Here is a 13484-nt window from a genome sequence, read left to right as displayed (position 1 = left end):
CTGCAACCTCTGCCTCCCAGGTTCAAGCGATTCTTGTGCCTCAGCCTCCCGAATAGCTATCACACCCGGCTAATTTTTATACTTTTAGTAAAGAAGGGGTTTCACCATGTTGCCCAGGCTGATCTTGAACTCCTGATCTCAAGTGATCTACCTGCCTTGGCCTCCCAAAGTGCTGAGATTACAGGCATAAGCCACCGCGCCCAGCCTCATTTCATTCGTTTTTGAGAGACTATATACCAGCCATCCAAGTATGAATAACCAGTGTATTCGTTAAGTAAATGGTGTTCCATGAAAATGCGTCCTGTTCAGCCCACAGCTTACACAGCTGCACAAATATTTTTCCTCAAGACAATCATATGGATATGCATTATGCATACTTTCATTCAGTCACATTAAAATACTGAAAAGACGGTTGGGTGTTGTGAATAAAAAAATACATATGACTGACGAATCAAGGACATTCTTAAGTATATGCACAGCAGGGAAGAGTGAGTGCCACTCGTCGTTCTGAGTACCACTGCCTTAGTTTATGCTGTGGCACCAGCAGTTTTACCCACCATTGTTTCTGCACCAACGCAAATATAAGTTATTAGGCAGATAGTTTTGAGTTAGCAGGCCTCTCCATAGACCTCACTTTGGTCTAATGAAATTACTGCACTACAAGTTCTGTGTCCAGTTGCCCATTAGGAGATTGCTCTCAGGTTGACTAGAGCCTAAAGTCATTCTGCCTTTAAATCACAGAGCCTCCTCACCTGATTCAATGCTCACTAAGCAACCTTTTGGTTAACGAATTGCTACACAGTTAAACGTCAGGCAAAAAATGCCAAGTAGCTAGGCTGATATAACTGTTCGGTCTGCTTCATAGTGATGTACCTGAGTGTAAATTAATAAACTGCCATTTGTTTTTGAGATAGGGTCTCACTCCCGTCACCCAGGCTGGAGTGCAGTGGCACGACCATGGCTCACTGCAGCCTGGACCACCCTGGCTCAAGTGATCCTCCCACCCCAGCCTCCTGGGTTGCTGGGACTACAGGCGCACACCACCACTCTTCGCTAATAACTTTAAAAAATATTTTTGTAGAGATGAGATCTTGCTATGTTGCCCAGGCTGGTCTTGAATTCCAGGGCTCAAGCAGTCCTCCCACCTCGGCCTCCCAAAGTGCTGGTACTGTAGGCATGAGCCACTCCACCTGGCCTTACCAGGCTTTTTATTAAGCTGTCTCTGAGCTCTGTTGAGTCCAAAGTCCCAAATCCATTCAGTTTTGGGTCACTGATTATAGTTTGAGAGTAATTGCTTTTTTTTTTTTTTTTTTTTTTTTCAGACTGAGTCTCGCTCTATTGCCCAGGCTGGAGTGTAATGGCACAATCTTAGCTCACTGCAACCTCCACCTCCTGGGTTCAAGCAATTTTCCTGCCTCAGCCTCCCAAGTAGCTGGGATTACAGGTGCCTGCCACCATGCCTGTCTAACTTTTGAATTTTTAGTAGAGATGGGGGTTTCACCATGTTGGCCAGGCTGGTCTCGAACTCCTGACCTCAAATGATCTGCCCGCCTCAGCCTCCCAAATGCTGGGATTACAGGCATGAGCCATCGTGCCCGGCAGAGAGTAATTGCTATCTTATGAGAACTTTTCTATGTAGCTTTTGAGCCTTATGACACCTTTGAAATGGTCTACATGGAAATGACACTTTATGGCAGCTTCAAAAATAAAATTGGAAATTTTTGGATTCTAAAAATAACAAAAACATGTAAAATGTTAGAAATAACACTACATATATTTTCTTCAAAAAGTATTAAAATATTATTTCCTAAATTTATCTTGAGAAAGGATGACTATGTAACGCTGTATGATTTCCTTAGTTGTACTTTGGTGCTTTGACATTGAACAAAAATTACGGATAAAGTTAGATTGAGGCCGGGCCTGGTGTCTCATGCCTGTAATCCCAACACTTTGGGAGGCCAAGGCAGGCAGATTACTTGAGGTCAGGAATTCATGACCAGCCTGGCCAACATGGTAAAACCCCGTCTCTACTAAAAATACAAAAATTAGCCAGGCATGGTGGCGGGCGTCTATAATTCGAGCCACTCGGGATGGTGGGGCAGGAGAATTGCTTGAGCCTGGGCGGTGGAGGTTGCAGTAAGCTGCGATCATGCCACTGCACTCCAGCCTGGGTGACAAAGTGGGACTCCATGTAAAAAAAAAAAAAAATCAATATATAAAAATAAATAAAGTGAGATTAAGTGCAAGTACAGCAAGCTAGCTTGCTAACCACTCCCAACTCCTTCCTGGCATGGTGTCCTGCATCAGAGGCTAGAAAGCTACAAACTACACTTCCCAGATTCGTCTGCAGTTAAGATTTTAAGACATCCTGTTGGTTCCTTCCAATCAGATGCACTGCAGTGAGCCTTTAATTTGGAACCACACTACATGGGAAAAGCAGCAGATGTGCTTTGCGTGGAACGTGCCAGAGACAGCACAGTCCTGGAGCTGGCAGCCAGGATTGTGGCTTCCTCATTCCTCATCCAGCAGTTTCCTGATTCTGGCACATGCAGCAGCAACGGGACGGTCCAGTTGTGTAGCATGGTTTGGGAATGTCCTTCTAAAAGATCAGGCAATTCTTCTGTGAGATATTTATATATGGGAATAAACCCTTTGGGTTTAAACTACCTTGAGTGGATTTTGTCACTTTCAGTCAAGAACTGACCAATTTACATTTTAACATCTCCTCCAACACATCATGTTTCTAGTTTATAGTTTTATAGCAATATTTTATTTCTCAATTGCTTTTCTAAGCTGACACGTGTCTTGTATAATATATAGTTAAATGCTATTAAAAAATCAAACTACTATGGCATTGTTTTTAGATACAGCTATAATTTTATTACAAAACCGTTCTTTTGGCATTAGTTGGTTACAGTGATAGCAAGATAATGTGAGTGTGCAGACCAGCTCTGATGGAACCACTGTATTCCCTGCTTACTGAACCAAACTTCGGCTACCTCACATCCATTACATACAAGTGACCTGCAGTTATTACTGCTACAAATCTTGACGCAGGTACCACTGAGGGAGGAGCTGATGCTAAGGGATTAGATTATATGTTGATAAGACTACAAAAGTTCCTTTATGGGACTTTTTCTTCCTCCTCCCATCCAATGACTTTGCTTTAGAAGAATCACATTACTTAGAGCTAGTCTGAGTAGCAGCAGCACCCAAGGAGCTATCAGTTCTTGTTAAAAAGCAATACCTGTGTGATGCACTTTTACACCACAGGCAAAGGGAAGGACCACTCTCGTTTTAAACTCCTGCAGGGTCCCTTAATAAAAAATAAAAGCATTCCATCAAGTTCTTCTGGATGGTATTATTGCTGTACATTTGTTGGTGAGTCATTTTCTGTGCTGTGTTTGCTTTGAAGGGATCTTCCAATATATCTCCAATATTCCTTTCTTATAGTGTCCTTTTCTTTAGCTAGGATTTCACATAACTGAAAATGAAAAATAAAAATTAAAGTAATATGTAATTCAATTTCAAGCGCAAATGCCTTTGAGCCAATACAGTTTAACTCAGATCACATTCAAATGAAGACACACTATTAAGAGTCACAGGCTGTGTTGCCAAGTGATGTCAATGCTGCGCCTAACCAGAAATAGCCCTGCACTGAATTCTGAGTAACGATGTTGAAAGGGGACATGGATATTAGTGGTATTGGGCAGATCAATTCTGAGATACCAAAAATGACAGGCCCAACAGCTTACCTCTAATGCTTTATTAAGAATGTCTTCCTTATTGTCACACTGGTTTTCTAGCATGTCTTCATAGATATCCACAAGAAAGGCAATCAGGTAGGGGGAACTATGACTTGGTTGTAAATCAAGTAATTGATTTAACAGATTAGGATATTTGGAAAGACCACGATCCTGCAAAATCCTGTCAACAACAACAAAAAACAAATACTTGATTTTGTGAAGGAAGAACAAAAGCAGTAGAAAGATCAAGAGAAAATAAACCCTGAAACACAAACAAGAAAAGGAGAGTTATTTTGAATGAATGAGGCTGAAACTATAATGAAACTTTTAAATTACATGAGTCTTATCATAGATCATTAGTTAATCAAGAGCTGGCCAGATGCAGTGGCTCATGCCTGGGAAACACTCTGGGAAACAGAGGCAGGAGGAACACTTGAACCCAGGAGTTCAAGACCAGCCTAGGTAAAATAGCAAGATCTCATCTCTACTAAAATTTTTTTAAAAATCAGCCATGCCTAGTGGTGGCACCTACAGTCTCAGCTACTTGGGAGGCTGAGGTGGGAGAATCACTAGAGCCTAGGAGATCGAGACTGCAGTGGGCCACGATCATGCCACTGCCCTCCAGCCTAGGCAACAGAGTGAGATCCTGTCTCCAAAAAAAAAGGATAATTAAAAGCTAAGTAGAAAAAGTTTTTAAAAATGAAGTTTAAAAGTGTTCATTTATAACTTAAACTGTACAACACACAAAATAAATCATCTTAAAAAGTGAAGGACAAAACCAGGAGAGATGTTCTTGTTTCTTTTTTTTTTTTCTTTGAGACAGGGTCTCACTCTGTCACCCAGGCTGGGGCACAGTGGTGTGATCTCGGCTCACTCTGACCTCTGCCTCCGGGTTCAAGCAACTCTCGTGCTTCAGCCTCCCAAGTAGCTGGGATTACAGGTGTGCACCAACATGCTCAGCTAGTTTGGGTATTTTTAGTAGAGACAGGGTTTTGCCATGTTGGCCAGGCTGGTCTCAACCTCCTAGCCTCAAGTGATCCGCCCACCTTGGCCTCCCAAAGTGCTAGGATTGCAGGCGTGAGCTAACATGCCCAGCCCTCGTCTTCTCTTGAGATGGCTTCTCATCCCTCGAGCTCTCCAGATACTACAGGCACCTCCCCTGACACATCTCCAAGGGTAACTGGTTCCATACTTTGTGCTCTTTGAGCCTAGTTTCCTTGAAGACCTCTTATGTTCAACAAGGAGCTTAGTTACGTCAGTGGCCAGGCAAGTGAAACCTTTTCTAGTTGAGGAGTAGGTTAACCTGAAGGTGGAGATCTCTAGAAATGAAAACAGAAAGGTTGGCTGCCCACTGGCAAAATCTACCTGTAAACTACCCAGCTTTACTGTGTTCCTGAGCCAACCAGAGCCTGGGGGTGTGTGTGTTCCATTCTTTGATATAAAGACTACAGGATTCATAAATACAATTAAAATGGCATTATTTACTGGTGGATTATTCTAAAAACGGTGTTGGTAGGTACTTGAGAGTTGCAGAAAAGGGCAAAGGGCACTTTTCCAGAGTTTCCATAATGCTGTTATACTTCTGCTCTTAGGTTCAGAAAAATGAAAAATTATTTACTATCCTTTTGGAATCTGATTATGGACTACACTCCATGATGCATCATATAGCCACTTCATTTTTTTATATAAAAAAAGCAAAAACAACCTCTTACCCTTTCAAATAGTTCCATGCACTTTCATTATGTGGTACTAGTTTGATCATTTCCAGAGTGTATCTGCAAGAAAAAAATATATATACAATTTTAAAAGAACAGTGCAATGATGAGACACAGTTTTTTTTTTTTTTTTTTTTAAACGGAGTCTTGCTGTGTCACCCAGGCTGGAATGCAGTGGCACAATCTCAGCTCACTGCAACCTCTGCCTCCCAGTTTCAAGTCATACTCCTGCCTCAGCCTCCCGAGTAGCTGGGACTACAGGTGCCCACCACCACACCCAGCTAATTTTTGTATTTTTAGTACAGACGGGGTTTCACCATATTGGCCAGACTGGTTTTGAACTCCTGACCTTGTGATCCGCCTGCCTCAGCCTCCCAAAGTGCTGGGATTACAGGCGTGAGCCACCGCGCCTGGCCGAAACACAGTTTTACTAAGATTGTGGCACAGCTTTGGAAACACACTTTCACTTGTGTCAGCGTATCTTAGTGCACTGTGGCACCTCTCTAGGTCATATTTAAATCAGAGAATCCCTTAAGGCTGCAGCTGTCAATTCAGTTCTAGGGAAGGACACAAAACTAATCTAAAAGCTTCAATTCACAATAGGAAAAAAAGTAACATAAAATATTTCCTTTAAATAATATGCAAGATTTTCCTTTTGAAGGAAACATCAGCTAAAAGAAGGAGACTTTCCATTTATTGGTATAGCAACCTTGGGAAAACAGTCTAAGCTCTACTTACGTCCCAACAAATCCTTAGTCACTGAAATAGGAGAATTTACATAATCTTTAGCTATCATTAAAAAATGGCATGGAAATTATATAAGCAAATAATAAAAATGAAAAATCAACACAAGAATGTATTTCTTATATTTCAAAACAAGATGACTAGTAAACTGTGATGTGATTCCCTGTCAAAATGGGTGCTCTATACCTTTATCTTCCCCTTAAACAGATTAAATATAATTCAGACTCAATTATCACAAATCCCAAGGAAGCCACAGAACTTGCTTTACCACATAATTGCTCAGATGAGTAAGTCACTGACTAAAGCCTGGTAGTCTTGGTTCTGCTGCAGTGCTGTTACTATAATTTTTGTTTTTTTCACAGAGTAATAATAAACTCATTCAACATTATAAAAATATTTTTCCAACTACTTTTACATGACTTAATGTTTCTAATTATTTGCGAAACCATGTCCCTGCAGGTCTTAGCTGGTCCTTGTTTAAGATTCTTAATTTCATTTTGGCAATATCTAAATTTTTATTTACATACATGTGTACTAAAGAATTACCTAGTTTTATGATTAAAACATGAACTTTAGCTGGGCATGGTGGCTCACATCTGTAATCCCAGCGCTTTCAGAGATCAAAGCAGGAAAACTGCTTGAGGCCAGGAGATCAAGACCAGTCTGGGCAACATAGTGAGACCTCATCTCTACAAAAAATTTTAACAATTAGCTGGGTGCGGTGACACATGCCTGTAGTCCCAGCTACTCAGAGGCTGAGGTGGGAGGATTCCTTGAGCCCAGGAGCTCAAGGCAGCAATGTCACTGCACTCCAGCCTGCATGACAGAGTGAAACCCTGTCTCTCAGGAAAACAAACAAACAAAAAGACCAATGAACTTTGAGGTCAGGCTGCCTCGCTTCAAATCCTGGTCCCATAAATTATGTGCTCTTGGGCAAATTACAGAATTACCTGGAACCTCGAGTTCTTCATGAAGTGTCTCAGAGAGCTGTTAGAATTAGTGGCATATAGTAAATGCCTGATAAATGCTGTTATTGGTAGTACTAGAAGACTATGCACTCATAGTCTAGAAAAAGGGCCATGACACATTAACTGAAAAGGCAATGCCTTTAACATTATATCGAGGTTGCTGTGTATAAATGTTTGCAAGTGTATTTATAAAGTTTGGAAAAATTCACCCAATTATAGCTCACTCTGGAAAATGGGATGTGGGATGAAGAACAGTAAAAGATGTTGACTTTTTACTTTATAGAATTTAGTGCAATTTCCCCCCATAACTACACTGCATTACTTTTATAACAAAAGGAAAAAGATGACAAAAATAATTATGTACATCTATCTGTGTATGCTTAGAGTTAAAAAAAAAATTTAACAAACTGTAAATTCTAGATACCTACAGCTACTCTTCACATTTTAAATACTTCTTTTACCCATCTTAAAAGGAAAATAAATCCTAAGTATAGGAAGCTCTTTTAGATTCTTGGGTAATTATTTCTGTTTCTATTTGGCAACAGGAAGCCAGTGATCTGCCTCTGAAAAGGCTAAACGTTTGCATTTTGAAAACTCTTCATATTCAATTTTTAAAATACTTTGTTACCGCTAACTACTGTTAATCTTTAGACCAATAATGTTCAATAAAACTGCCAGTGATGATGGAAATGTTTTGTATGTGCTGTCCAATATGGTAGTCACTAGCCACATGTGGGTACTGAATGCCCGAAATAGGACATATGCAATGAAAGAATTGTATTTTTAATTTTTTATAATCATACTGATTGAAACTTAAATAGCCGTTATGTGGCTAGTAGCTACCATATTGAACAGTACAGGAATACCTTGCAGATACCGAAGGTTCAATAAAGCAATTTTATCACAATTAAGCAAGTCACACGACTTTTCTATTTCCCAGCACATATAAATTATGTTTACACTATATTGTAGTCCAGTATGCAATAGCATCATATCTAAAAAAACAATGTACATACCTCAATTAAAAAATACTTTATTGCTAAAAAATGCTAATGATCATCTGAGCCTTCAGCAAGTCGTAATCTTTCTGCTGGTGGAGGGTCTGGCCTCCATGTTGATGGCTGCTGACTGATCAGGGTAGGGTGCTGGGTGCTGAAGGATGAGATGGCTGTGGCAATTTCTTAAAATAAGACAACAATAAAAGATTTCTCTGTAGCATGTGATGCTGTCTGATAGCATTTTACTCGCAGTAAAACTTTTCAAAACTGGAGTCAATCCTCTCATATATCCTGCTGCTTTATCAACTAAGTTTAGGTAATATTTACGATATTTAAAATCCTTTGTTGTCATTTCAACAATGTCATTTCACAACGTCGTTACCAGGATTAGATTCCATCTTGAGAAACCACTTCTTTTGCTCATCCATAAGAAGCGACTCCTCATCTGATCAAGTATTGTCTTGATGCAGCAGTTCGGTCACATCTTCAGGCTCCACTTCTAATTCTAGTTTCCTTGCTGTTTCCACCACAGTAGCAGTTCCTTCTTCCTCTAAAGTCTTGAACCCCTCAAAGTCATTCATGAGGGCTGGAATCAATTTCTTCCAAACTCCTGTTAATGTTGGCATTTTGACCTCCTCCTATGAATCACGAATATTCCTAATAGCATCTAGAATGGTAAATTCTTCCCAGAAGGTTTTCAATCGACTCTGCAGATTCACTGGAGGAATCACTATGGCAGCTCATAGCTTTACAAAATTTATTTCTTAAATAGTAACACTTTAAAATCAAAATGACTCCTTTATCCATGGGCTGCAGAATGGATGCTGTGTTCGCAGGCATGAAAATAGCATCTCCTTGCACATCTCCATTAGAGCTCTTGGGTGACCAGGTCCATTGTCCATGAACAATCATATTTTCAAAGAAATTTTTCTGAACAACAGACCTCAAAGAGGGCTTAAAATATTCAGTAAACCATGCTGTAAACAGACGTGCTGTCATCCAGGCTTTGTTGTTCCATTTATAGAGCACAGGCAGAGGAGATTCAGCATAATTCTTAAGGGCCCTAAGATTTCCAGAATCATCATTGAACACTGGTTTCAACTTCAAGTCACCAGCTGCATTAGGCCCTAACAAGATTCAGCTAGCTGTGTCAAGCTTTGAAGCAGTGCCTTCTCTCTGGCTATGAAAAGTCCTAGATGGCATCTTCTTCCAATAGAAGGCTGTTTCATCTATACTGAAAATCTCCTGTTTACATGCAGCCACCTTCATCAGTGATCTGAGCTGGATCTTCTGGAAAACTCACTGCAGCTTCTCCAGCAGCACTTGCTGCTTCACCTTGCACTTCCATGCTATGGAGATAGCTTCTTTCTTATACCTCATGAACCAACCTCTGCTAGCATCCAAGTTTTCTTCTGCAGCTTCCTCACTTCTCTCAGCCTTCATCAAATTAAAGAGAATTAGGGCTTCCTCTGGATTAGGCTTTGGCTTAAGGGAATGTTGTGGCTGGTCTTATCTTTTATCCAGGCCACTCAAACTTTCTCCATATCAGCAATAATGCTGTTTTGTCCAGGTGTTCACTGGAGCAGCACTTTTAATTTCCTTCAAGAACTCTTTCTTATGAGTTTGGTGTTTGGTGCAAGAGGCCTAGCTTTGGACCTATCTCAGCTTTTGACATGCGTTCCTCACTAAGCTTAATCACTTCTGGCTTTTGATTTAAAGTGAGAGGCTGTGACTCTTCCTTTCACTTGAACACTCAGAGGACACTGTAGGTTTAATTGGCTTATGTCAATATTGTTGTGTCTCAGGGAATAGTGAGGCCTGAGGTGAGGGAGAGAGATGGTGGAACACATGCAACAGTGATATTCTCTGTTTTATATGGGTGCAGTTAGTGGCACCCCCAAACAATTACAATAGATGACTGATCAAAGATGACTGATCACAAATCACTGGAACAGATATAATGATTATGAAAAAATGTGAAATACTGAGGAGTACCAAAATGTGACACGGAGACACAAGTGAGCACATGCTGTTAGAAAGAATGGCCCTGAAGACATGCTCAACTCAAGATTGCCACAAACCTTCAACTTGTTAAAAAACAAAAAACAAAAAAAAACACATAATATCTACAAGGCTCAAAAAACCAGGTATGCCTGTACAGCTTTATATAGGAGAGCACTAGAAAAAAAGCATAAAGTGTGCTTGAGGGGTAGTGCACGCTCCAGACAAAAGCCCAGAGCAGAGTGTTAAGGTGAGACATGGATTAAAGCCTTTTATAAATTTCAAGTCACCAGAATTCTGTATAGAGCAGACAAAAGAAGAGCAAGCTGCCTCGATCCAGGCAAAATCAAGAGCTTGGAAGAAAGGAGATGCACCATACAAATCAGCTCCACTCAACAGTTGTTCAAACACGTTTACACTAAAATTATGACTCCCATCTCACCAGGCTCTGAAAACAAGCCTGTTCAAATTGTGACACAGACACTCAGACACAATGGACAAATAAGGTCACAAAAATCGTGGCTACTAATGTTTATGGATACAATATAGAAATTGATGCCAATTCAGAAATTTCTAGCTCTAATAACAGCTCTTTGTATAGAGCGGTTCTCAACTTGGGGGTGACTTTACTGCTCGGGGGACATTTGGCAATGTCTGAAAACATTTTTATTTTAAGGCCAGGATGCTGCTAAATACCCTACAAAACACAGGATAGCCCCCTACAACAAAAACTTATCCAGCCCCAAACCCTGCACTAGGGTAACATGGCATCTGGGGACGATTATCTAAAATGCAACAGAATTTAATGAGATGGTTTTAAAATAAAGCTTCTTAGACAATACCCTATAACATTAAGATTTCTTTCCAATCTCTAGTAGCAATATTTCAAGAAACTTAAAATACAATGAAGTAGAAGTATGCTACATTATTTGTAAATCTAACATCATATGTTCCACTCAGTACTCTGTCCTCTTTTAGTTCCATGGGGTAGGATCTTGATCTGCTGTATCCCCAGTGCCTGAGACATGGTAGGCATGCAAACATGTTTGTAATGAATGAGCAAGTGAAGGAGATTACTAACTGGACTTCTCTCTCCACAGCACGATCATTGTAGCCAGTGGTGTTAGAAATGACGAAGTATCTTTGGTTCCAGACAGAGTTATTTCTCACATCCTCTTTGAGAAGTTGGTCCACATACTGCAGCTCATTGTCCCAAAGTTTAAATTCCTAAAGGAAAAATTTAGAAAAATCATCCATTAGAAATGTCCCATTATTTATGAACAAAAAAAATAAATAAAACTACAACAAAGAAGGTAGAACTGAGGACACAGGATTTATCACAAATTCAGAAGGTAGTGATAGCTGCAAGTAAAGGAAATAGAGGGGGGATACAAGTATGAAATTGATGATAGAGCCTGCAAAGACACATACAGAAAGCAGAAAAAAGACATCCAAGAGAATTTTGAGGGAAAAAACCCCCAAACTCACTAGTAAGAGAATGAGTGACCACAGTATAGATATAAATTTGATGTGACTTGATATGAATATATCTTTTTTTTTTTTTTTTTTTTGAGGCGGAGTTTCACTCTTGTTGCCCAGGCTGGAGTGCAATGGCATGATCTCGGCTCACTGCAACCTCCACTTCCTGGGTTCAAGCAATTCTCCTGCCTCAGCCTCCCAAGTAGCTGGGATTACAAGCATGCACCACCACACCTGGCTAATTTTGTATTTTTAGTAGAGATGGGGTTTCTCCATGTTGGTCAGGCTGGTCTTGAACTCCCAACCTCAGGTGATCCGCCCACCTCGGCCTTCTAAAGTGCTGGGATTACAGGCGTAAGCCACCACACCCGGCCGATATTAATATATCAAAGTAAAAGGGCAGCATTCAAAAATGAAAATTAAGTAAAAGGATAGCATTCAGAAGTGCACATATATGATAAAATTACATTAAAATACATGGAGAGAAGCATACATGGTCAGGAGTGGTGGTTCTCATGGGCAATCCCACTGCTTCAGGAGGCTGAGGCAGAAAGGTCACTTGAGGCCAGGAGTTCGAGACCAGCTGAGGCAACATAACAAGATCTTGTCTGGAAAAATAATAAAGACAGTCCGGGCGCGGTGGCTCAAGTTTGTAATCCCAGCACTTCGAGAGGTTAAGGTGGGTGGATCACCTGAGGCCAGGAGTTCGAGACCAACCTGGCCAACATGGCTAAACCCCGTCTCTACTAAAAATACAAAAATTAGCCGGGCGTGGTGACAGGCGCCTGTAATCCCGGCTACTTGGGAGGCTGGGGCAAGAGAATCGCTTGAACCCGGGAGGTGGAGGTTGCAGTGAGCTGAGATCGTGCCATTGACTCCAGCCTGGGGGACACAGCAAGGCTCTGTCTCCAAAAAATAAAAACAATAAAAATAAAAAAATTAGTCGGGCATGGTGGCACATGCCTAGAATCCCAGCTACTCAGGAGGCTGAAGAGGATCACTTGAGCCCAGGAGTTTAAGGCTGCAGTGAGCTATGATTGCACCACTGCACTCTGGGCGACAGAAACAGACCCTGTCTCAAAAAAAAAAAAAAAAAAAAAAGAAAAACAAAAAGAAAAGAAATATACACAATGGACAAAGATATAAATTTATATTATTTTTATTGAGACAGCGTCTCACTTGGTCGCCCAGGCTGCAGTGCAGTGGCATAGTCTCAGCTCGCTGTAACCTCCATCTCCTGGGCTCAAGCGATATTCTTCCCTCAGCCCCTCAAGTAGCTGGGACTACAGGTGTGCGCCAACATAACCGGCTAATTTTTACAGTTTTTGTAGAGACTGGGTTTTACCATGTTGGCCAGGCTGGTCTTGAACTCCTGAACTCACGTAATCTGCCCACCTCAGCCTCCCAAAGTGCTGGGATTACAGGCATGAGCCACCACACCCAGCCAATATAAATTTTTTATATTATAAAGCTCTCTAAATAAAAAAAAATCATGGAGGAAGAGAACCAATAAAGATAATTTAAAAGAGGAGAATGATAAAAAACTTATAAATACTTTGAAAGTAGGGGACATTATAAAAAAGATAATGGAGTTTTCTTATTTGGTAACAGCAAAAAAGTAAGAATCTCCTATGATAGTCCCCGATTTTATAGATGATCATAAAAATAAACGCATTAGGAAAGTAACATTTTTGTGAAAGTTCCTAGTGGAGTTCAGGAACTAGTGCCTAATGTGGGCACTGATTGGTGTCCTCCCACTGTTCTCAGTCTCCAGCATGCTAAGGATAGAAAGACAGTAAACACCTACAACCTTTTGTATCAATGTAACAATTT

General features: G+C 40.6%; 1 protein-coding gene across 6 annotated transcripts in view; it reads right to left on the bottom strand.

The window, feature by feature from the left end:
• Positions 1-2854: 2854 nt before the first annotated feature.
• Positions 2855-13484, bottom strand: part of FNTA (farnesyltransferase, CAAX box, alpha) — a 29431-nt gene continuing 18801 nt past the window's right edge. For 3 of the 6 annotated variants that reach the window (XM_063668734.1, XM_063668735.1, XM_063668733.1), the window contains 5 exons: positions 12145-12234; positions 11254-11399; positions 5459-5521; positions 3756-3927; positions 2855-3484 (listed from right to left, as the gene is read on the bottom strand). In XM_063668734.1, the coding sequence (XP_063524804.1) occupies positions 3362-3484; positions 3756-3927; positions 5459-5521; positions 11254-11399; positions 12145-12234 (594 nt within the window). In that variant the 3' untranslated portion in view covers positions 2855-3361. The remainder of the gene's footprint in view (positions 3485-3755; positions 3928-5458; positions 5522-11253; positions 11400-12144; positions 12235-13484) is intronic. The other 3 variants (XM_054499787.2, XM_054499788.2, XM_054499789.2) reach the window with 1 other exon arrangement.

This window comes from Pongo pygmaeus, chromosome 7 (genome assembly GCF_028885625.2).
Source record: "Pongo pygmaeus isolate AG05252 chromosome 7, NHGRI_mPonPyg2-v2.0_pri, whole genome shotgun sequence".
Taxonomy (NCBI): Eukaryota; Metazoa; Chordata; class Mammalia; order Primates; family Hominidae; genus Pongo; species Pongo pygmaeus.
This window is presented reverse-complemented; position numbering and strand designations above follow the sequence as displayed.